We start from the raw sequence: 26,606 nt of genomic DNA, 5'->3' as shown, positions 1-26,606 counted from the left end.
GAACAATTAGGCCCCTTTCACACGAACGTCATTTTAGTGCTCTGATAGCTGCACTAAAAAATCATGGCTATCAGAGCACTAAATTGTGTGAAAGATGAATAGCTGTGACCAAGTCATGGCTGTTCTCTGTAAGTTTACATGGCTGGCTGTGACATCTTGCAGTGCACTGATGCTGTAGTCCTGAAGTCCCTCAGTTGCCAGAACAATGAAAAGTATCCTCTTGGGGATGAAGTAAGTCCCCACGGAGAGGAAGGAAGTCCCCGTAAGGGTTGAAAAGAATTTCCTGCCATGGGGATGAAGGGGATCCCCGCGGACATAAAGGGAGTCCCCGCTGGGCTGAAGGGAATCCCCCGTGATGGGGATGAAGGAAGTTCCCGTGGGGATGAAGGGAATTCCCTGCCATAGGGATGAAGGGAATCCCCACTGAGATGAAAGGAGTCCCCACTGGGCTGAAGGGAATCCCCCATGATGGGGATGAAGGTAGTCCCCGTGGGGATGAAGGGAATCCCTGCAGCAGAGGAGTCCCTTCATCTCCCTTGGCCAGCCAACTCGCATAGTCTTCCATAGCAATCTATGGAGCCGCCGTCGTGGTGCCGTCAAAAGATAGGACAAGTCCAATCTTTTGACAGAGAGAAATCTTGACGTAAAAAAAAAAAAAATTGTTTGTCTGAAAGAACCCGTAGGTTCTTTTAGTTGCAATTTTTTTAACGCGCCTACTCTGCATCAAAATGAGGTTTATGTGAAAGAGCCCTAATTGTTCCATTTTGCACGATCCAACAATTGCATGAATAATAATCATTCCATGTAAAAGGGCCCTAACACCTCTGTAACACCTATCCGATCTGCTTGTATATGGAGTTGGGATATGTATCTTATCACTACATGCGAGGTGAGTGATCAGTGTAGAAGGAGGGGAAAGAGAAGAAAAAAAATACAAAATTGCTCTATCTTTCTGTATTTTTGAGAACCAAAGGTCCCATCAGAAGACTGGGGGATGTGTGCGAGTGTGCACACAATACGCAAGTGAATGCGTGAAACTCGATGCAATCCTTCGATCATTGACTGTGTTTACACTGAATGATTAATTCATTTTCGCCCATTTAAACGATTTTTCCAAGAATAATCATTCCATGTAAAAGAGCCCTAAATCTCAATAGGAGATCCATCAGTGTGGCTGGATGGACTGCTGGGTTTTCAGCTTTTATCTTCTTCGCGAATTTATAACCATGACCACACCAAAATTAAACTTTGCTGTGGTCATAAATGATCTGATAAGGAGAGGAGAGAGCAGAGGGGATACTACACAGTTAGTCCAGTATACTGACAGATCTATTGAGACTTAGGACTCAGGTTCATGACTGTGTTTTCACTGCGTATTACGCGTGCACGGCCATGTGATACACTTTAAATGGAGTCAATGAAAGTAAATTGACTCTGTTGGCAGAGACGGTGTTTACAAAGTGGGTTTTACGCATACGCCCATTGGAATGAGCCCTTTGACTGTAGTTTCTATATGCAGTTATATGTAGAAGAGCTTTGACAGACACACAGAAATGCATTGCCTGTAGTGATGAGCGAGCATACTGCTAAGGGCAATTACTCGAGTGAGCATTGCCCTTAGCGAGTACCTGCCCGCTCGAGAGAAAAGGTTCGGGTATCGGCGGCGGGCAGGGAGCTGCGGGGGAGAGCAGGGAGGAACGGAGGGGAGATCTCTCTCTCCCTCTCTCCCCCCCGCTTCCCCCTGCTGACTGCCGCAACTCACCGCTCTCCCGCGCTGGCACCCGAACCTTTTCTCTCGAGCGGGCAGGTACTCGCTAAGGGCAATGCTCGCTCGAGCAATTGCCCGTAGCGAGTATGCTCGCTCATCTCTAGTTGCCTGTCTATGCTTATCAGCTGTATGCTTGTTGTTTTTTATTCCTCTCTCTGTTTGTAATTTGTGAGGTATATTGCCAATGCAATTATAATAAAATCATTTTAAAAAAAAACCCTTGGATATCCACACAATTGCTGGGTTTTTCCCACCAAATACCTTTGGAAACATCAGTATTAGTATATCATCATCCAGGATTATGGGGGCTGTTAAGCCAAGACTCCCTGTGAAGTAAGTTGTTAGTAATTTTGAATACACCCTTCCTTCATGATCTGCCCTCTGGGGATTGCTGGGGATTTTTCACATTTTTATATCCACTTGTCTTTTCTCCATCAATATTGGACTTGGAGCCCCCATTGATGCTCTCCTGTATTCCTGGATGCCCATGTGACCAGGGAGGATAGACCTACACTTCCATCATAATTTTCAATATCTCCTACCGGGACTCCAGACTGCCCTATTGAAGGGTAGTCCGTTCACGCCAGGTAAGTCCTTTCCACTTATTATAGTGTCCGCTATTTTATAATTTAATCCTAGGAGCGCTGTCTTTGCAGAACAGAAGACAAATGGTGCAACATTTTTAACGAAACCCTTTTGTAAGAATGGTTACCAGCCTAAAATCTGTGCATTTAGGTTAAAAAAAAAAGTTTACGCCCCATGTCCCAGGTGCCCATAGCTTTTAAGGGAGAAAGCATCAGTACATGCAAATCCTTTGAACCACTCGTGTGGGCTTTCAGTAGTTCTTACTAATACTAAATAGGGTTGCCCACATCGGTTATGACACCAGAATACACGTGAATCATGGTCGAAATGAAAAATCATGGTTTCCTATACATCAATGTGTTACTAAGCTTGTTCGGTGACAGCCACTGATATACAGCCTAACCAGTTGGTGCCTTGTGAATACAAAATAATGGTGTTTGGGCAGATAACGTAGGCTGAGCAATGAAGGACAATCTGACTCTAGCTACATCTGTAGGCCTCATAGGTTTCCTGTTGTAAAAATACTATAAATAAGCCAAGAACTGCCATCAATACAGCACAGGTTGACAATAATTGGCCTTGGGCATAAATCATTTCAGCATCAATCATTCTGATGCCAGCATAGCTCACGGGCTCCACATTAACGAACACTGTCATCCAGCGAACAATGTCTAGACTTATTTCAGGATGTTGTACCTGTCAGTATAGATTTTTGTAAAGAGGCTCTAAAATTTAGGTTCATGGCAAACTTTCCAGTTTACACCACCAAATACTAATCTGGCCTCAGTAATTGTTTTCTCCCTTAAAGGGGTATTCCCATCCTGGCACATTACATCCTATCCACATGATGTGGGATAATAAAAAATAAATAAGCCAATTTATTCCACAGCACTTTCAGATACTTTACTTATTACCCCCCACCAAGCTGGGTACTCATTTTACAGACCTCAGAAGCATGGAAGGCTGAGTCAAACTTGAGCCAGCTACCTGAACCATTCGGGGATTGAACTTGCAACCAAGTCACGTCCATAAATTTTGACATTGGTGGCTGCACATGTGCACTACCGTGCCATTCAAATCAATGGAAACTGCCAGAGACAACCGAGTTCAAGCGCTCGGCAATCTCTGACAGTCACATTCATTTCAATGGGACCCTCGTAAATTGCCTAGTGCTTGAACTTGGCTATCTCCGACGGTCTCATTGAAGTGAATGGCACAGTGGCGCACATGCTCAACCACTGCCGTCGAAGTTGCAGGACCCACCTTGGCTAATTTCTCCATCAGTAGGAGCTCCAGCAGTTGGATCCCTCCTGATTAGCAAATTAACTCCTATCATAGGTGAGAATATCCCTTTAAGTTTTGAAAATACAAAGGGGGAATTTGTCATTGGCTTTTGTGCAATGTTCTGCAGTTTTGTATTTCATCAGGAAATTCAGGTGTGGTTTGGATGGAGTAATTATTTTAGGCACATCTATCATTCATTTACGATTTTTTAAAAAGCTGCAATTTTTGGCACACGCCTACTCTAATGCTGAGCTGAAATAACTTTTTGTGGGCTGATGAGAAGCATGATTGAAAATTTTTTGTCCTGTTTTTCTTTTTACATTGTAAGGGCTCAGTCAGACGGGCGTTTTTTTCGCGCGATTTGCGCATGCGCATGCGTCCGGCGATTTTATAAAACCATTGCTTTGCAATGGTATCGGACACATGAGCGCTTTTTATGCGCTCGTCCGATAAATTATAGAACAGAAATCGCAGATCGCACCTATCTACGATCTGCGATTCCTGTTCTCTATATGCGCTCAATGGGGCCGGCGGCAGCAGCGCCGACCCCATTGAGAACATATAGTAGACAAATCATTCTCCTCTGCCACAGCTGTAACAGCTGTGGCAGAGAAGAATGATGTTTGCCCATTGAATTCAATGGAGTCGGCAATACAGCCGGCTCCATTGAAAGCAATGGGCTGCCGGCGAGCGCGGGATGAATTGTCAGGAAGGGCTTAAATATATAAGCCCTTCCCTGCAATTCATCCAGAAATGTGTAAAAACAAAAAAAAAAAATATACTCACCTGGTCCCGGCAGACGGAGTTCAGCCGTGGCCGGTGGCAGTTCCCCTGAACTGCTCTCTGTAGTATTCAGCAGCCGGGGATTTAAAATCGTCGCCTGCTGAATGAGCTGCCTCTGATTGGTCACAGCCTGACCAATCAGAGGCAGCTCTCACTCACACCCATTCATGAATTCATGAATGGGTGAGTGAGTGCTGCCTCTGATTGGCTCAGCGCAGGGACCAATCAGGGGCAGCTCTCAGCTGTATTGCCGGCTCCATTGAATTCAATGCGCTGGACAGCGCTGCACTGCTCCGGCACGTTTCTATTGAAACGCGGGTAGGAGCAGTTTTTTCGGGCGATTTTTCGGCCCCGGTCACGCGATTTGCGGATGCGCATCCGTCATGCGATCCGCAAATCGCGGGGAAAAACGCCCGTGTGACTAAGGCCTAAAGCTGTGGAATGATTACTTGTTTTGGCCTAAACAAGATTTAACTATGTATCATTGACTAACTGTTAACTGTTAATCAGAGGTTGTTGACCCTGGTGTACTTTACCTCTGGCATCTAGGTGGGCTACTCAATTTTCACATGAATAAAAATGCAAAAAGAAGATATTCAGTTGATACTTCTAATATAGAAGTGTTGTCTGCTTGTGTTCCTATGATCTTCTGGGCATGCCAGATGACATGATACCCTACATTATACATGATGAATAGTGTGGTTCCATGATGAACCCGAGAGGGGGAAGGAGAGTATTGGGGCCATGTATGCATGCTGTCTTGTTTCAATAATATTGGCTCTGGAGCCTGTTGATATATTGCTAGGAAGGTTGTCAATTTATAGGCGCATATTCCTAGATAAGGGGCTGTATTAGAGATATTTCAGGTGTGTTGGGTAGTGTGGGGTTGCTCTTTTCAGGGCTAGCACCCTGCTTAGATGTATGGTACAGAAGTAGGGTTTCCGTCTCTGGTATATCGAACCAATAGGGTTTCTGTCTTTGGTATATTGATCCAATTTTGGTCTCTAGTTATTTATGTATCTGTGCCATTGCTCACTATGTAACTGTCGAAACACGGTACAATATCTTAATATTGGATTTGTATAACTTCAGATAGACAATCCACACTTAAGATAGCTCTCAGCTGAACATTCATTTTGACAATTGGACGAGAACTATCCTTCTTTACTCCACCATGTAATGCTTTTTTTTCAAAAGTAAATGGGCATGTTGAAATGCAATATACCCCCCCCCCACACACACATATCTTTCATGCATATATGAGAATTTCATGTGTGATAGTCAAAGAGCAAGCATGTTCTCTGATAAGAGGTGTGATAACATGAACAAAACTAAAGTCAACATCCCCCTTGACTGATCTGTAGACAGAGAAGTCTGTGTGTGTCTTTGCACGCCATCAGCTCGTCATCCACTGGCCTCCCACTCCTACACACAGGCAAATAAGAGCTGTGAGTATATGCAGCTCCCACTTCAATCGGCTATAATTCTGATTGGATCTTAGCAAGCCTATGGAGAGAGCTCTAGCTGCGATGTGTCAGCCATTACAAATAGCTCCATCTCTGCTACACTGCAGGACGAACTGTGTTTGCTCAGACCTGTAATATCCTTTTCTAGTTGAATGAACATGATTCGCCTAAATCAGTAGGGTGATAAATATGACCACTTCATCCATCACTGAGGTGCCTATCCTGTTGTAAGGGGGGAGGGGTGAGGTGTGGTTAACATCCTCCCTTGCGTTTTTCTTTTCCGCTCATTGTTACTTGAACTGCCCTTTGCTTATGTTGGTGGTTTATTTTGCTTGATCTGTTCCTTTTAGAGGGGAGGACTGGAGACTCTCGGGACGAGTCTGGGAGGAACTTGGACCACTTACGTTACAGAGTGAGTTGGCCTTCTAAGTAGACAGACATGGTGGGCAGATCTCCTCTGAGGACTATGAGGGTATGCTCACATGGTAGAATCCAGCACAGATTTTATTTTGTGGATTCCGCCTCTAAAAAGGTGGCAGGAATCCGTGGCTAACGTACGCATTTCTAACCCATATTTTGACATTAATTTGCATGCAGATTTAGCCTTTGTGAACGAGCAAAATCTGTATGCAGAACTTGGATCCGCATTTAGAAGTGACATGTTCCTTTTTTTCCTGGATTTTGGATTTCAATTCCGTGGCAGAAAAAATTGCGGCAGTCAATGAGATGCGGATTTGGCATAGATTTGGCATGGATGTTGGTGCAGAATCCAGAAGGAGAAGAGAAACCGGAAGAAGAAGAATGAGGAGAGGGAGGAGGAGAATGAAAAGAAGCACGAGGGGGGAAAGGATAGATAGATAGATAGATAGATAGATAGATAGATAGATAGATAGATAGATAGATAGATAGATAGATAGATATGAGATAGGATAAGATATAGATAGATAGATAGATAGATAGATAGATAGATAGATAGGAGATAGATAGATATGAGATAGATGGATAGATAGATAGATAGATAGATAGATATGAGATAGATAGGTATGAGATAGATAGGTAGATAGATAGATAGATAGACAGATACATAGATACATAGATAGATATGAGATAGGATAGATATGAGATATATAGATCGATATAAGATAGATATGAGATAGGATAGGATATAGATAGATGAGATAGATAGATCGATATGAGATAGATAGGTAGATAGATAGATAGATATGAGATAGATAGATAGATATGAGATAGATATAGATAGATAGATATGAGATAGATATAGATAGATAGATAGATAGATGATAGATAGAGAGATAGATATGATATAGATAGATAGATAGATAGATATGAGATAGATAGATGATAGATATGAGATAGATAGATAGATAGATAGATAGATAGATAGATAGATAGATAGATATGAGATAGATAGATAGATAGATAGATAGATAGATAGATAGATAGACAGATATGAGATAGGATAGGATATAGATAGATATGAGATATATAGATCGATATAAGAGAGATATGAGATAGGATAGGATATAGATAGATAGATATGAGATAGATATAGATAGATAGAGATAGTTAGATAGATATGAGATAGATAGATATATGAGATAGATAGATATGAGATAGATATAGATAGATAGATATAGATAGATAGATATGAGATAGATAGATATGAGATAGATAGATAGATAGATATATGAGATAGATAGATATGAGATAGATATAGATAGATATAGATAGATATAGATAGATAGATATGAGATAGATAGATATGAGATAGATAGATAGATATAGATAGATATGAGATAGATATTCTGTCTGAGTCTGAAGCCTGTGTAAAGATCGAGTATATGGGCCCAATCTTGTTGATCAGTGCTTGCCTACCAGAGCAAATTGCTACACCTAAAAGGACACTTATACAGCTAATACATGGTAGAGATGCATAAAAAGAGGTATAGTAACAATATTTAGTGCTTATTTTCCTTTTATTTTATTGGTCTGTCAGGATGGAAGCTGCTGTCACTGAGGTAGCCTACGTTCTGAATCATAAAGGGGATTTATATGCCCTAATAGGCTGAAGGGCGGTTTCAGGCGGCCGTAGGCGCAGCTACACTTACCATTTACGGAGTGTAGTTGTGCCTGAACAAGTGTTTTCTTTGGCTGTTCAAACTTGGCCCCAGAGCAGGTCCTAACTTTTCTCGACCATACAATTAATTGAAAAGAGTTAATAAATACTAAACCCATGAAACCAATTGAAATGTGGGGTTTTATTTGCTTCCATTATGCAGCCGTGATTATCAAGGCCGCGTAAGGGGAGAAAAGCACATTCATCTGAAACCACCCTTACCGCTACAGGACATACAGTTACATCCTGCAGGTTTGGGGTATGTGTGGGGGGAGATCCTGCTTCATACAAGGCGGGTGCCGACTGTTTCTTACAGCCAACACCCGCACGCAAAGTCTTCCCTAAGCCGCGCCGCTGATCAGAGCTGTTAACCCTTTAAATGCAGCTGTCAATTTTGACAGGGGCATTTAAATACCTAGAACAATGTTTGGGGGTCCTGCACTGCCCCTTACAATAAGATCACAGCAGTTTGCCATGGCAGCCGGGAGCCTTCTGAAAGGCCCCAGGACTACCATTGCAGAGTGCCTATCAAGTCATGCCTGTGGCATGGCTTGATTGCCTGTCAGATCGTGGTATATTGTAATGCCAACGCATTACATCATACTGCAGGAGCGATCAAACGATCGCAAATTTATGTCCCCTCTGGGGTAAAAAAAAACGGTAAAAATTAGTTTACATTTTTTTTATTAATTACTAAAAAAAATATGGTAATAAAAGTAAAAAAAAAAGTTTGCCATATTTATAATAAAAGTATCTAAATCATAAAATAAAAAAATCATATTTTGTATCACCACATCTGTAAAAGTCTGATCTATCAAAGTAACGTATTATTTACCCCGCACGGTGAACGTCGTCAGAAAAATTTAAAAACAGCTCTAGAATTGCCCTTTTTTGGTTACCCCGTCTCCAAGAAAAAACATAATGAAAAGCGATCAAAACATCGTATTTACTCCAAAATGGTACTAATAGAGAATACAGGATGTCCAACAAAAAAATGAGGCCACACACAACTATGTCGATGGAAAAATAAAAAAGTTATGGTGGCAGAAAAAAATTAAAAAAATTAAATACCTTTGGAAAATAATAGCAGTAGTACAGCAAAAAAAAAACTATATGTATTTGGTATTGTAGTAATGGTACTGACTCAGAATAAAGTTATCTATCATTTTTGTTGTAGTGCATATGCTGTAGAAACAAGACGCGCCCAAAGATGGCGGAACTTTTTTATTTTGCTCCACTTACAATTTTTTTTAGTTTTTCAGCGCATTACATAGTACCATTGAAAAATACAAGCCCCCAGACATCTACGTCGATGGTTTAATATAAGAGTTATGATTTTTTTTTAATGGGGAAAGGAAAGAACAAAACTGGGGAAATAAAGGGTAGCGTCCCTAAATGGTTAAGAGCTATTTTAGGTTTTTAGTTTGGACTGGTATTGTCATAATCCATCATAAATAAGCAAAGGAACTCTGTGCTCCGAAAGAAGTAATTGAATGTTGCATTGAGTTTTGTCTATTGTTAAAGAGAAAACTGAAAAGCAGCATTATAAATGAAAACCAATAAAGATATAAAGATGGAGAAAACTCAAGTACTGCCCTTTCTGTGAACAAATATTTGAAAAGGGCTACTTTAACTAAAACCTTGTTTTGTGAATGAAATGACCCAGTTGAGGGTTACTTAGGCAGATGGCGTCTTTTCATAGCAAATATCAATGTATAATGGAGATGAAGCAGCATCCACGGAAATTATTTCAAAGGCTTTAATTCATCCAGCATAAAACAACGTTTCAACCACCTTGTGGTCTTTGTCAAGTTCAAATGACACAATGCATAAACACATACTTATATACAAACAAGACACGCCCCTTGCCCAATACAAACACCCAACATAAATGTGAAATTACTAAAAACATCAAACAGACATGGAACAGACCCTGTGGTTGGACGGACCGGACAAAACGGAATGATGCATCAGCTGCTTCTCCTCATGTTCTAATCCCCTCGGTGTATTCATGGCTGCATTGTCCCTCTCTGATTACGTCACTGCGGGACTATGTCCCCCTCTCGCGTTATGTTCACAGGGCGGGGGGGGGGGGGAAGATGGGCTCCCTCATTCTCCTGTGCGCAAGCGCTGGGATCCACGATCCGTTTTTAGATAAGAGAATATGAGACTGGGAAGCAAGCGCTGTTCGGCCAAAGCCGTGTGTTGCGCATGCGCAAATAGTGCGATTCTCCGGGCGTCTACACAGACATACCATCCGTTGCCTAGGTAGCTGGCGACGCTTATCCATATGAGTTGCGCATGCGTACCCCAAATAAACTTGTATCCTGTATCCTCAATATCGGAACCTAGTGTGTTATAATGTCAACCCTGCGTCGCCAGCTACCTAGGCAACGGATGGTATGTCTGTGTAGACGCCCGGAGAATCGCACTATTTGCGCATGCGCAACACACGGCTTTGGCCGAACAGCGCTTGCTTCCCAGTCTCATATTCTCTTATCTAAAAACGGATCGTGGATCCCAGCGCTTGCGCACAGGAGAATGAGGGAGCCCATCTCCCCCCCCCCACCCCCACCCTGTGAACATAACGCGAGAGGGGGACATAGTCCCGCAGTGACGTAATCAGAGAGGGACAATGCAGCCATGAATACACCGAGGGGATTAGAACATGAGGAGAAGCAGCTGATGCATCATTCCGTTTTGTCCGGTCCGTCCAACCACAGGGTCTGTTCCATGTCTGTTTGATGTTTTTAGTAATTTCACATTTATGTTGGGTGTTTGTATTGGGCAAGGGGCGTGTCTTGTTTGTATATAAGTATGTGTTTATGCATTGTGTCATTTGAACTTGACAAAGACCACAAGGTGGTTGAAACGTTGTTTTATGCTGGATAAATTAAAGCGTTTGAAATAATTTCCGTGGATGCTGCTTCATCTCCATTATACATTGATTCCTGCTAATTTCGGTTCAGTGGATCCAGGACCAATTAAGAAGCGTGCACCTCTCTGCCCAGTGGTTCCCTCCCTCTTCAGATTGAGGTTTGGCGTGTGCTGTCGTCGTTTGTTTCTCTGGCTACGATTTTCATAGCAAATACTTTTTTGTGAAATTGAACATTTTATCCCCTACAACCCATTGACCCTGAATAACAAGAAACTGAGGTTAACAGGGTTTGCAAGACTTTGAAAAAAGTGACTAAGGGCCTGCTAATTGGACAAAATAACAAACTAGTCACCGGTTAGATGTTCTGTCAATCCAGTGCTTCCCCTCCAGTCCCTGAGACTCCAGTTTAGAAGCTTCCTGCAGCAGTCATGCGCCATTCATCATTCACATAATCACTGCAACCAATCACTGTCCTCAGTAGTCCCATGCCAGTGGATCACATGAATCATCAATGGCAAGTGACCGTTGCAGGAGCCTCAAGGACAGGAGAGGACCAGTGTGACAACAGTGGACTGGCAGGACATCTAAAACCACCTGCACATGAACGAGTCAGATTCCGCATGCGGGGGCACGGAATCTGACCCTGCGCCCAGCTGGCGCCCGCACGTACCTGTCCTGAAGTCTCTTTATCTGTACTGTAGTTGGTCCGCAGTATCAGAAATTAATAATTCGTGGTTCAAAGGTATATTCTCCATGCTTATAGAGATCTTTTACTAATTATGATGGTGTTTTTGGAGGTGGTACTCTTAATAGAGAAACCCTTTTCATACACCAAGGCAGCGTAAGTTATGTGTACAGCATGGAAGCATTATCTACATTGTATGGTGACATCATTTATTCGCTTTTTAATAAGGTTTCTCATCAATCAAATATGTGTGTGCATGCCCATTGCCATGCCACCCCCTTGAAAAAGTTCTGCATACAGCCCTGGTAATGCCTTTGCATGTAAAGTTCTTATAGTAACAATTAATCACTAGTGAAGTGCATATATCCTTTGATGTTTGTTAATCAGGTCTTGGAAGTTGACTAAAACTTACGCAAACTATTAAATGTGCCCAGCATATAAGTCCTGCCATGATTATTCTGTAGGACAGTACAAAGCTTATATGATTTTTTTTTTTAGAAATGGATCCAAATTTTTTAGTAGTACTTACCCATCTTCTGCCTCAGCAAATATAGCGCTGCAGCCCTACATACCTCATGGTCTTTGCTTGGGAGTGGCTAACACCTAACTTCTGCGGCCAATCAGAGGCTGCATCGGTCAAGTGCAAAACTGCTGACATCATGGCTTCCAGTAACTGACCAGTGATGTCAGGAGAATGGCACCTGACTGCTGTGGCTTTGATTGGCTGCTGTGTATAGGTAGTAGCCATTTATAAGGCCCTTTTACATGCAATGATTATCGGTCAAAATATATCCAAACAGTTGAAAATGAGCGTGATTATTACATGTAAATGCAGGCATCGTGCAGTTTTTGTTTGAACGATGGATTTTAGTTAACCTAAAATCCATCGTTCAGCCACTGAAAGACTAAGCAAATACATTCCATTTGGATGCATTTTGCTCATATTTCAATAGACTGCAAGATGTTCTCCTCACTGCATGTTTACACTAACCATGAGGAGTAAATGCAATCTGCCGGCAGCTGCGAGGAGAACAGTGGAATGTGTCGGCAGCTGTTTGCACAGCTGGGCATGTGTTTAACCCATTCCCGCTGTAGGGCGTAAGTTTACGTCCTGGGAGCGGGGTACTTCCCGCAACAGGGCGTAAACTTACGTCCTGGAGATAGCACGGGATCACATATGATCCAGCGCTATCCCGCAGCGGGAGCCGGCTGTCAGTCACAGCCGGCGTCTCGCTGCAGCAGCGGGGGGACATCGGAGATGCGCCCGCCACTTTTAACCCCTTCCCTGCCGCGATCTAAGTAGATCGCGGCAGGGGAAGAGTTCACAGCGGGAGCGCGGCTCCCTCTGTGTCTCCGGCCGGAACTCGCGATGTCATCGCGAGAGCCCGGCCTGTCACCATGGCAACAGGACGCCAGACACTGGCGTCCTGTATTGCCTATGCCTGAGATCGCTGTATGAGCGATAAGGCATGGGAGAGCAGTAGCTCTGCCATGCCTTATAACAGCGATCATCAGGGCAGTGATTAAAGTCCCTCAGAGGGACACAAACAGTGTAAAAAAAAGAAAGATTTAAAAAATGAATTTAAAAAAATGTAAAAAAAAAGAGTAAAAAAACCATTTTTTATGCTTTTTCTCAGATTAGCATAAAAAAAGGTAAAAAAAAAATAAAACCCCACATATTTGGTATTGTCGCGTCCGTAACGATGCGTACAATAAGTTGCACATGCTTTTGACTGTGCACCGAAAAAAACGCTAAAAAAAAAGCTAAAAAACTGAGGCAAAATGCTCATTTTTAGCATTTTGCCTCACTAAAAACGCAATAAAAGTGATCAAAAAAGTCGTATGTACGCCAAAATGGTACCAATAAAATCTGCAGCTCGTCTCGCAAAAAATAAGCCCTCATAGAGCTCTGTACATCAAAAAATAAAAAAGTTACGTGACTTTGAATGCAGCAATTTAGAATAGAAAAAAGATTTCCAAAAAAAAGGGTTTTTATTGCAGAAAAGTGGGAAAACCTAAAAAAAATGTTACAATTTTGGTATCGTTGTAACCGTACCGGTCTGCAGAAAAAATGGAAAGTCTCATTTATGCTGCATGATTAACGGTGTAAAAAAAAAATAAAAAAATCTATGGCAGAATTGATGCGTTTTCTCTCTCTGCTATCATTAAAAAAAAAAAAAAAAATTTTACAATATAGTCTATGTACCCAAAATTGGCATCGATAAAAACTACAGTTCGCCACGCAAAAAACAAGCCCTTATACGGCCGCGTCCACGGAAAAATAAAAAAGTTATGGCTTTTGAAAAATGGAGATGGAAAAATACCAAAAAATCGCTTGGTCCTCAACGCCAAAATAGGCCATGTCATGAAGGGGTTAAACACACACTGGGATCTGTAAACAACTCCTGGAGGACCTTTTACATGCAATTGAAACTGATAAAGTGTTAATGGCTATTAACACTTTACGCACAGAAAACTCCTGAAAGCACTCTGGGAATTGGGGGAGAGTATGGGTAAGTATTGCTGCTTTTATTGTTTTAACACATTTGAGTCCATTAAAAAAAAATTGATAACACCGGGAAAACCCCTTTAAAGAACATTTTGTTATGTCCTTGAGTCATCAGGGCCGGCTGTGTAGCTTTGCAGCCATGGCCAATCTGATTCTATGTCAGCTTTTCTTTTTGTCTCTATTCCCCCCTATGCTGAGGCCCATTAGAGTCAACTCCCAGTCATTTGAATCTGTCAAGTGGGTGGTCTCTGCTACTCACTGTGAATGGATTGTGTCCGGTTTGATTGACAATGACAGGTGGAGGCTGCACACTTGACAGATTCAAAAAGCCGAATTAACATAAACTAGGGGAAGGGAAGTAGAAACAAAAGTATTGCTGTCAGGGTGCAAAGCTATATAGCAAGCCTCGCTGACTTGAGGGCATGGCAGGTCTTTGTCAAGCCATCATGTCCGCTCATTGCTAGTTTTATTGTATGCAAATGTAGCACCAAATCTCAAAGTACTACAGTCCATTTCCACTTGTTTAGTTGATAGGCCAGCAATAACTACCCTTCGTTCCTACCGTACCTGAATATAAAGTAGAATTACCCATAGCTGTATACTTTATTGCCTGCACGGAAAACTCCTGAAGGCAGTCTGGGAATTCAATCCACAAGATCAGGTTGAGTACTTGTGTTTTGGGGGTAGTTATACATTGCCCAGCTACATCTGTCAGAGATACTGCTGCAGGATAGAATAAATGAATGCACATACCTGTCATGTCTTGTTGATCGTCCACTATTAACTTTAAGCTCTTTCCTCTCCGTATCACACGAACCGTGTGCCATTCATTATCATTGAGGTTATAACCAGCATAAAGAGTCTCTGGACCTTTGCCTGCAGAATATGCCAAACCATCATTAAACAATCACAACACATAAATATGTGAACCTTTAAAAAAAAGCAGAGAGTCATCACAACCAGAGCACATATATAATAAACTGATAATTGTATTAATATTTCCAGTTTGTTTGACATAAACAGGCGCATAGATCATCTGGTCATTGAACAAAACACTATAGAAAATGATGCAAGAATGGCTAGGTGGATTGCTGCTTTATTTTAATCAGAGACAATGGTTAAGCCTGGGGATTATTTATCCAATCCATGCTTTATTATTTTTATAGTTAATATGGATTTAATTACTGTAATGCATTGTGTCAGTGTTGTATTTCCATTATTGAAATATCAGACTTCCTAGATATAATATTGCTTTAGATCAGGGGTGTCAAACCCATTTTTATTGAAGGCCACATCAGCATTATGGTTGCCTTCAAATGACAGTTTTTAATTGTAAGATTGTATTTTAAAGAATATATTAAAAGGAGGGGGGTGGTGGACCAGAGCAAAATTCAAGTCCAGAAAAATTGGGGCACAAGTCTCCCACACAGATACTTGACTCTACACTGAAAAATTCCCCCGAAATTCCTTAGGGCAGAGCCCTTACTCACTGGGTTAAGTGGCAATATTACACAACATTCTCTAGTCCATGCAATAGGTTCACATGATATGGATAGGCAGACTGGAACACACTGTCCTCTGCAGGATCTGCCAGCCATCTCACAGTCTAAGCCCTGGCAAGCAGTGCTGTACTGTAGGATAAGTTCAGTGAAAGAAGCCCACCAAAAGCTCCGGGGCGGCATTAACAAACATAGTGCTTAGTCCATATGCATTGAACATCACAGTCTTGGCCCAAGATGGCGGCCATGATTCAGGTACCCAAATGAGTCCACAGTATGCCAGAGGGTCTTCTCGCCACAGTTCAAGACCATCTGACCTAGAAAAAGCTCTTACACATAAAAATGTGTGGCAGGATGGATTCGGCCCATGGTCCTTGAGGTTAGGTTGACACACGATTCTGCTCTAAATTCTGCCACAGTCATTGTATCATAACTAATTATGTAATCTATTAATAATAATAATTATGATTATAATCACCTTAATTCATATAGTGTATACATATTACGCAGCACTTTACATTGGTTTCTGTCCTTATTAGGGCTAACAATCTATATTCACTGATCTGTCTACTTTTAGAGTGTGTGTCCAGAAGAAACCCAGACAAACTCATGCACAACTCCATGCAGATGTTGTCTTTGGTGGGGTTTGAACCTAGGACTATAGCTCTGCAAGGCAACAATGCTAACCACTAAGACACTGTGCTGCTAAAGGGATTGCCGTACTTTTAATAGCTGATCGGTGGGGTGTCGCATACAGAGACCCTAAGTAGAACTGCAGTCTGAGTCCCATTGCCGTCAATTGAGCTTAACCTGCAGTACCAATCTATGCCACTGCACAATGTATGGAACTGTCTACTTCTGGCATTACAGCAGCTTAAGGCCTCCTTTACACGAGCGTGGTTTACCACGCTGTAAACCACGCTGCTGACATGCAGGAATTCTGCGATGAATGAGCTGCTCCATGCTGCTGCAGCTCCCATAAGAGCCTGTGGTCAGCACCATGGACAGCACTGCAGCACAGAGCTGACAGGCGAGTCGGCACTCGCTGTCCTATCTTTTTTACCAATGCAGATTTTGCGCTGGTAAAAAGCTCAACATGAGCGCTTCTATAGAAATCTGTTAGTTGTTATAGAAGTGTGGTTTACACGCTTCTGTAGCAACCTATAAACCACGCTCATCTGATCGAGGCCTAATACATTAGAACAGTGGCTGATCGATGAGGGACTTGGGTAGCAGGTACCCACTCATTAGGCAGGTTATGTAATGAAATGTCCAGCAGAAAAAAAGTTATTTTTCCTGATAGTTAATCAGTAAACACCTGTATGGGTATATCAATAGAAGATAAATTCCTCGGTGTTCTTGAATGTTGTGCCCTTGAGAGGTGCATCGTGGTCCACTGGGCTGCGAAAGAGAGTCCAGTACAGAGCAAGCTGCTGCCAACTGAATACCAAGGGTCTGACAGGGAAAGATGCCGTCTAGACTGACACCCTGGATTGGTATGACTTATGGACATTGTGATGTCATATTGAAGAAACAGGCCTGGATAGTTAGGATACATGATCCTGTATAGCTAGTAGCCAGACTGCTAGGATTAATGTTTACAACATATACCCTGTGATCCCTTATTACAGTAGTGTGAAAATTGTCAAGTTTTTTGTGCAAATAAATAATGAAAGTATCAATTTTTACTAGAATTCTGGTCTTTTTTTTTTTACAAATTCTGTTTTTATTGAAAGATTTTCAAGCAAAAACATAGGTAGATGATACCATCAAAGCCTTCAGCATAAGGCAAATAACAATAGAAGCATAACTACTTCTTGATTAATTAGACAGGGTGGGGGGTGAGGGAGAGGATAAGGTTAGACCACTTAAGAAGAACAAGGCCCTAGTCCAAGTGATCAAAGGGAAAAAGAGTTAGGATAGAAGGCTTACAGAGTGGAATACACTTAATAAAACAGTAAAGTAAGACAAAGCTCAGCAATAAAGTAAATGCAAGTATGTATTTATCTCATATAGTACTCAGTAAATTAAGATGAAGAGAGGTTAGACCATGGGTCCCAGGTTTTCCTGAATTTATTGTGTGATCTATTAGCCCAGCTTGTCAGTTCTTCAACTCTTCTCCCTCTTCATCTGAGGGAGCAGGTGGAGGTAGCCATAGAGCAGGAATTAGGGACTTTGCTACAGCAATCATGTGGGAGATGAGGTTGGCTTTTGAGGGTTTGTAAGTTGATGAATACTTTGCAAGAATTACAGCCTCTGGAGTAAGCTTAAATGAGCTGTCACAGATATTACGTATGGAGCCTTCAATCCAACTCCAGAAAGGTTGTATAACTGGACAAAACCACCAAATATGTGCTAAATTACCCACACTTCTATTGCAGCGCCATGGCTATTCTCCTGCCAAAGTGGTTTTGTGCAATGATAGTGTGTTCGAAGTCTAAGAGCTATTGGGTAGATGGGTACATTTCATCAAACGTAGAGACAAGTTTGGATAAGTGTGACAGCTGTAGGGGTTGGAGTTGCAGGCATGTCATTTGGGAAAGTAAAAATTTTGTTAATTGTATGCTTTATTTTGAACGGTGAAGCCAGATATCCGACTCTGAGAGGTCTTCAAAGTAAGTCCAAATAAGCTTAGTATTTACGTCTAGATGTATTTTTAAGATGTCAGGCAGAAGAGTTAGGGGGGTTAAAAGCGACGGGTGTGGGGCCAAATCACTTCGAAGGAGATCCCAGGTCTCACAAACCCCTTTCAGGAGAGAGTCAAACAAAGCCTTTTTATAGACCTTAGGAGAAAGGAATCAAAGATCTCTCCAGAAATTAGGACCATAGGAGACTTTTGCCAACGAGCAGGTTATATGGTTTTTGGATGGTTTAATCAATTCTAGCCATCTGTATAATTGGATGAACTTATAGTATTGAGTTATGTCTGGGAGGTTCATACCATCATTCTCTCTCCTTTGGATCAATAGGCGATGAGCTAGTCGGGGTCACCTATGTTTCCAAATAAATCTGGAGAAGAGTTTTTGGATATGGTTGAAAAATTATCTGGGTAAGTGGATTGGGAGCATTTGCATTTTATGTAGTATCTTTGGGACAGTGTACGCCTGTAAGAGATTTTTGCGTCCAAACCAGGAAATAACTGGCAGGTCATAAGAGGTTAATAGGGAAGATAATTCCTTAAGAAGAGGTACGTAATTTTTGTCATAGAGATCTTCTGGGTTTTTCGTGACTAGTATCACTAGATATTCGATATGAGAATCTGTCTATCTAAATTGAGATGATGCTTTAAGTTTCTTTGTGCTATCCATGGGGAGAGATATATTCAGTATTGTGGATTTGGAGAAGTTCACCTTGAAGTTAGATATACAGCTATATAAGCGACGAGTATTGCTAAGTTTTTGAAGGCTCTGTTCTGGATTAGATAGCAAGAAAAGTATGTCATCAGCAAAAGCTATAGATTTAAGCGAGAAGTTTTCAACTTCTATGCCTCTTTTAACTTTGTCCTCTCTAACCAATTGGAGAAGTAATTCTAAGGAGAGGATGAAAAGACTAGGTGACAGTGGACAACCTTGGCGAGTGCCATTAGTAATTTCGAAAGGGCTTGAAAATGTATTGTTAACTTTAATTATGGCATGGGGTAAGAATAGAGTGAGGATATTGCTTGGATTAGAGAGATAGGGAAATTGAACTTGTTTAGGGCCGCACAAATAAAATCCCAGTCCACTCTATCTAATGCCTTTTCAGCATCAATCCCCAATAGAATCACTGGGGACTTCCTCTTCCTTGCAAACCCAATAGCATGTAAAAGACGCAATGAATTGTCTCTTCCCTCTCTACCTGAGACAAAGCCTGATTGTCATCATTAATCAGTTTTGGGATAAACTTATGAATTTGCCTTGACAGCAGTTTTGCCCACAGTTTGATGTCAAGGTTGAGCAACGATATTAGTCTATAACTTCCGCAAAGTAGAGGGTCTTTACGCTTCTTGGGGGTTAAGATTAATATAAGCTTCTTGGGATTGTTTAGGTAATTGGACTCCATCTAGTAAAGCATGAAACGAGAGGGCCAGGTGCGGCAATAGTATATTGTGACATTTTTTGTAGTAAATTAGTGGAAAACCATCAGGATCAGGACTTTTATGTAGAAGAAAGCTATTGAGAACTGATCTTAGTTCCTCTAGCTAGATTGGGGAGGTTAGGGAAGCAATTTCAACTTGATTTAGGGTAGGGAGAGAAAACGACGACATAACCTCTCTGTTGCTTTTTCGTCATCCTCACTCAAACCATTTTTGTTTAAATTGTACAAGCTCGAGTAAAAATCTTTAAAGGCTTGTGCTATCTGTGTTGTTTCTGAATGCTTGTCACCTTGAGCATTTTTAATGTGAGAGATGTGTGTTTTCATTTTAGCTTTTTTAATCAAGGTAGACATAAGCCTCCCCCCCTTGTTACCATGGGCATAAATTTGATGTTTGTAATACAGTAAGGATTTAGCAAATCTGTTGTTTAAAATGTCTTTCAATCTCTCCCTCAAGGCAGTTAAGTTGATCTGAACCCCTCGAGCTTTTTTCAGTTTAGCTGCCTGTTCTAGCCCAGAGATTTGGGTTAAGATATCTCCAATCTCCTTTTCTCTGTGTTTTTCCTGTAATGAACCCAGAGCAATGAGAATGCCTCTAATATAGGCTATGTGTTTTTCCCACACTATTGGGTGTTTATCTGGTGACTGAGAATTCTCACTAAAGAAGAGCTTTAAAGTCTTGACATCTTTTTGTGCTGTGTTGCCACCCATCTGATGGAGGGAAAGATGGTGGTCCAGTGAGCTCAATACACCCAACTTATCACACTAGTAATTCATTGTCCTCAAGATGCAGCATTCTTTATCTAATTTATTTGAAGTGTTTCCTTTAGAATGGGGAGGGATGCTAAGTTTGGCAAACTTTTGCAAAAAGTTCAGTTTGGTCCGAATTACTTTTAGCCAAACCATAAGTTCACCAAAATGCCTAAGACTGGTGTAGACAATTATGCTTTTATTAGCAGGGCTTTTATCGCTATTAGACAGTGTTCAGGACTAGTGTTGAGCGAAATGAACCAGCAAAACCCTCTTTCAGGTAGAACGTTGCTAAAAGCTCAGTTCAGGTTTGACGAAATGTCAATTTTTTCCTTAACATTCTGCACTCAATACCCAATAATGAAAAAGTGAAAACATAATGTTAGAAATCTTTTTACATTTTCCAAAAAATTAAAAACTAACATTTACATTGATATAAGTATTCATTCCTTTTGGTATTATACCTGAAATTTGGCTGAGTGTGCCTCCCATTTCTTTTGATCATCTTTGAGATGTTTCTACACTTTAATTGGAGTTACCTGCGGTAAATTCAGTTACTTGGACATAATTTTAAAAGACCACCCCTGTCTCACAGCTCACAATGCATATCAGAGCCAAAACCAAGCTATAAGAAGCAAATAACTGCCAGTAGAGCAGCTCAGAGAAGGGATTGTATGGGAATACGGTTCTGAGGAAGGCTCAAAAGAATTCTGCTGCACTGAAAGTTCCCAAGAGTACAGTGGCCTGCATAATTCTTAAATGAAAGACATTTGGATAATTAGGACTGTTCTCAGAACTGGACGACCCACCAAACTAATAATCGTGGGAGATGGGCCTTGGTAAGGGAGGTTTTTTACAACTCAATAGTTACTCTGAATGAGCTCCAAAGATCCTGTGTGCAGACAGGAGAAACTTCCAGGAGGTCAAACATCCCTGCAGCCCTCCACCAATCTGGACTTTATGGCAGAATGTCCAGAAAAAAAGGCTCTCTTCAGTAAAAGACACATGAAAGCCTACCTAGAGTTTGTCAAAAAGCAACCAAAGGACTCTCAGACTGTGAAAATCAAAATTCTGTGCTCTGATTAAACCAAGATTGAACTTTTTTGGCCTCAATTCTAAGCATCATGTTTGGAAGAAACCAGGAACTGCTCATCACCTGCCTGCCTAATATCAACCCAACAGTGAAGCCTGGTGATGGCAGTATCATGTTGTGTGTGTGTGTGTGTGTGGAGGGGGGGGGGGGTTCAGTGGCTGGGTCAGGGAGATTAGTCAGGGTTTGTTGGATATTTTTAATTAAAACCTAATCCAGAGCGCAAGAGACCTCGGACTGGGCAGAAGTTTTACATTCCAACAAGACAAGGACTCTAAGCACACAGCCAAGACAACACAGGAGTGGTTTAGGGACAACTCTGTGAATGACCTTGAGTGGCCAGTCAGAGCCCTTACTTAAAACCAATCAAACATCTCAGAAGAGACCTGAAAATGGCAGTCCACAAATGTCCCCCATCCAACCTGACAGAGCTTGAGGGGATCTGCAGAGAAGAATGGCATACCCGAAAAGACAGGAGACTGTAGTCACTGTCAGAGGCATTTCAACTAAGTATTGAGAACAGGGCGTGAATACTTATGTCAATGCAAAATGGTAGTTTTTCATTTAAAAAAACTATATATATTTCTAAGAATCTGTTTTGACTTTGTCATTATGGGGTATTGAGTGCAGAATGATGGGAAAAACGTGAAAATGTAAAAAAAAAAAGCAAAAGGGTCTGAAGACTTTGAGGACCCGCGGTATGAAGCTTACATAGGCAGGTGTGCTTTTGCTTTGCTCTTTTGTTCCGACACCTGCATCAGTGTTACACGTTTGCAATTTTATTATGCTCCAAGTGCTTTTGCGTGCATTACAACAGCTCGGAGTGCAATAAAGATTGGCTAATGTACTATGCTAATTATGTTCTACATAATCTAAGTTGCAAGTGTTAATGCAAAAACGGGTTTTAATTATTTTATAAAAAGACAGTATAATTAGCCATTTTTGTTCTAAGTGGTTAACATGAAAAGGGAAATTTTGATAGCCTCAAGTAATTCCTGTGCTGTGCAGTCAAGCTTGACATTTACTACGGTTGTTCCACATGTCGTTCTAGAACATTTTAAAGATATCTCACAAACACACGATATTTTATATAGTGCATGAGTTTCTAAATATAACCAGATCTTAAAACTAATATCCAATAAATTTTATTTTGGAGTTCAGTCCAAGGCTGGATCCTCATATTTCTGGCCATCTGCTGCTTTTTTCCTCCAGCATTGTGCCAAAACACCAGAGGGAAACTGATGTTATAACTGTTCCCATGCTATAGCCTCTGGTACATCACTTATGATGGCGGATGTCTCCCTGAACCAGACAGGAAAATCGCTGCATGTCATGTTAGGAACGCCTAACCGATGCACAAAACTGCACCAAAATGTTATCAGTTGTGCCCAGCCCAGACCTATAATCTGGAACCTTGGCCTTATTGTTATTGAGTCAATCAACATGGCCTAGTTTACATCTCTAAGCAAGGTGAGTTTTTCATGTAGATCTTAAAGGGTCATTTCAACTTTGCAAGTAATTGTTTTCGTATTTCCAATACTGTACATCTAAAATAAAATGTATAAACTTTGCAAAAAGTCTTGAAAAAATATTTAAAAATCCTAAACTTTTGTGTCTACAGCTCCTTTGCAGATCTAAAAGTCTCCATGATTAAAAACTACAAAGGAACCATCTGTAATGTGATTCTGTAGTCATACAGTGGTGCTTCTAGTGCTGTGCGAATAGAACCAGTCGAGCCCTGTTTTGGGCCGAACTTTGATGAAAAAGTTCTCTCCAGCAAGAACCCAAACCTCTTGGTGGTTCTTCCCAACTGAACTCTCTAAAAAAAGAAGAAGGTGGTGGTGTGGCTTGGAGAAGGAGGTAGTGGAATTTTATGGCTCTTAGGGGTTCTTCACATGGGCATGTTCGCAACTATGCGCGAGTTTGAAAAAAAAAAAGCCGGAAGATAGGTTCTGCCCTATCGTTTCTCACCGTACTATTAATGGGAGGAATACCGCTAATGAAAATGAAATAATTAAAAATCAATAGTTTTGTTCTGTCACGGTCGCATAACGGGACAAAATAACTTCCAGTTGTTTAAGCCCTTAGGGCTCAGTTAGACGAGCATTTTTTTCACGCATGAATATGTGCATTTAAAAAATGGCTCTATTAGAACTAATGCTTTACAATGAAAGCAGTCACATGTCCATTTTTTACAAGTGCTAAAAATTCGCACTTGCAAAAGATCGGGTAGTGTTTTTTGCTTCGTACAGAAACGTGGTTTTGAATGGCTGTGATTGGTCAAAGTGCTCAGCCAATCAGAGGCAGTGCTTCCAGGAGGCAGGGATTTTTCAATTTCTGCCCAGAAGAAAATGAAGAAGTACAGTTCCGGGGGCCCAAGCAGTAGATGCAGCGGAACCCTGGACAACTCTTTAAGGCGATATATTATTGTTATTTTTTCCTGCAAATAGTGCTTATTTTGGGGGTATGGCTTATATTTCAAGTCCCTCCAAACCTCCCGAAAATGCCTGCGGGAGTTGCCTTCATCCAATTGCTCTCATTGGGGTGGCAGCAGCACTGGCCCCATTGAAAGCAATGGGATAGTATTGTGCTCCTCTGCCACAGCTGTGACAGCTGTGGCAGGGGATTCCTTCATCCCTGTGGAGAGTCCCCTCATCACTGAACACTGTGACAGTGCTGTCACAATGTTCAGTGATGAGGGGACACTTTGCAGGTACAATGGAATCCCCTGCCACAGTTATCATAGATTGCGCTCTTCTGCCACGGCTGTGACCATGCCAGGTGACTCCTTCATCCCCATGGAGAGTCCCCCCATCACTGAACACTGTGCTGTCACAGTGTTCAGTGATGAGGGAACTCCTCGCGGGACGAACGAATCCCCTGCCACAGCTGTCACAGCAGTGGCAGAGCAGTGCGAGCTTCTGCACTTGTTTTCAATGGGGCTGGCACTGTTGCTGCCGTCCCCATTGACAACAAGGTGAAACTCTTGGATGTGACAGCATCCAGGGGTTTTAAATCCAAGGAATCCCATGCTGCAGCTGTCACAGGTGCAGCAGGGGATAGCGATCCTCTCCCATTGGTTTCAATGGTGCCGCACTATTTATGTGCGAGTTTTACTATCGTGTGATCACACAGCAAATGTGAATTAAAAACGCATCTGAAGCTTCGTTCATGCATTTTTTTATACTTGCGTTCTGCGTGAGTTTTTTCACGCACCTATACTTGCGTGAAAATGTTGTTTGTCTGACTGAGACTGTAGCCTCACCTGGATCCCATAAAAGACAAGCATTGAATGGCCAAACACTGCCTGTGATTGACTGAGTGCTGTGACCAATCACAGGCAGCACTAAGCTGTCATTCAATGAATGGCTGAGAGCTGCCTGTGATTGGCTGAGTGCTCAGCCAATCAGATACAGCCCTTTCAGCAGCTTGGGATTTTAAATTCCCGCCTGCTGAAAGAGCTTCAGAGCAGTGCAGGGAGAAGACAGGCTGGACGCGCCTGAGCCCCTGCAGCTGAGGAGAGGTGAGTATAATTTGTTTTATTTTTAAAACATTCTAGGGATGATTTTCAGGGATGGGCCTATATTTAAAGCCCTTCCCCAAAAAATCCTTGAAGGGCTTGCTGGCAGCCCATTGCTTTCAATGGGACTGCAGAAGTGTTGCTCCCATTGAAAGCAATGGGAGAACATTGCGATCCTCCGCCACAGCTGTGACAGGGGATTATTTACTCCCCGCAGGGATGAAGAAATTCTCGGCCACAGCTGTCACAGCTGTGGCAGGGGATTCTCTTCCCCCACGGTCACTCCAGTGCTGTCACAATGTTCAGTGACAAGGGGACTCCCCGCTGGGGAATATTGACACACACCACGGACCTATGGTGCACGCATGTCCTATGTTTTGCAGGTGCATGCCTTTGCATGCCTGTAAAACACGGACATGTGAACACACCATAGGGAACCATTGGTTCTAATAGACGTGTGTTTTTGTGTGCACAATTGTACACACATAAACACACTTGTGTGAATCCACCCTTAGATGAACAAATGACAGCTAGAGCTGGAAGTGAGTAGAGACCATAGGGAATCCCGATGGGGAAGTGAAAACTACAGGATTAGGGGATTAGGTAAGTATATATATATTTTTTTTTTTTTTTTTTTTTAATTTTTTTTTAGTTTTAAAATACATTGGGGATAGATAGATGGGCAGGATAATTGTGGGCAAAAGGGCTATAGTGGTTAGGGGGCCTATTAGAATACCTTTGCATTGGACCCACAAAGGTATTAAAATAGACCTATTTTTTATCTGTTGTTTTCCACTGATGGCCATTAACACTTTATCATTTTTATTTGCATGTAAATGGGCCACCAAGTGCTGTTTGCAGAGCCCAGCGTGTGATTGATCACACACTCAGCTGTGCGCACAGCTGCATTGTTCTCATCACTGGTGCTGGCAGAATACAATGTTCACTGCCGTCTCCACGTGGAGGTACCAGCCTGCTGTCTACTGAGAGATGAATGTGTTTGCTTTATCTCTGGTAGCTAAAGGATGAATTTTAAGTTCACCTTAAAATCATTGTTCAAACGAAAAGTGCACGATCTCCGTATTTACATGCTATGATTGTTGCTCAAATTCGATCCTTTGAACAAATTTTGAGCGATAATCGTTGCGTGTAAATGGGCCTGAACTAGGGATGAGCGAGTATACTCGCTAAAGCACTACTCGTCCGAGTAATGTGCTTTAGACGAGTATCTCCCTGCTCGTCCCTGAAGATTCGGGGGCCGCCGCGGAGCGGGGAGCTGCGGGGGAGAGCGGGGAGGAACGGAGGGGAGATCTCTCTCTTCCTCTCTCCCGCCCGCTCTCCCCTGCTCCCCGCCGCAACTCACCTGTCAGCTGCGGCGGCTCCCGAATCTTCAGGGACGAGCGGGGAGATACTCGTCTAAAGCACATTACTCGGACGAGTAGTGCTTTAGCGAGTATACTCGCTCATCCCTAGCCTGAACACATTATGTTATAGATGCTTCTGTTATTTCCTTTGTTTTTGTTTTTCTTTTGAGCTCCCTCAATGTACGGTCACACATCTGAAAAGCACTGGTTACAG

The 26,606-nt window shown here is 42.0% G+C and overlaps 1 protein-coding gene across 1 annotated transcript in view; it reads right to left on the bottom strand.

Moving 5' to 3' along the window:
• Positions 1 to 26,606, bottom strand: part of NRXN1 (neurexin 1) — a 1,562,703-nt gene that overhangs the window by 767,585 nt on the left and 768,512 nt on the right. Inside the window, exon 13 of the mRNA XM_066595516.1 lies at positions 14,849 to 14,971. Within this exon, the coding sequence (XP_066451613.1) occupies positions 14,849 to 14,971 (123 nt within the window). The remainder of the gene's footprint in view (positions 1 to 14,848; positions 14,972 to 26,606) is intronic.

This window comes from Eleutherodactylus coqui, chromosome 3 (genome assembly GCF_035609145.1).
Source record: "Eleutherodactylus coqui strain aEleCoq1 chromosome 3, aEleCoq1.hap1, whole genome shotgun sequence".
In the NCBI taxonomy this organism is placed as follows: domain Eukaryota; kingdom Metazoa; phylum Chordata; class Amphibia; order Anura; family Eleutherodactylidae; genus Eleutherodactylus; species Eleutherodactylus coqui.
Note: the sequence above shows the minus strand (reverse complement) of the source record. Positions and strands in the feature narration are given on the sequence as shown.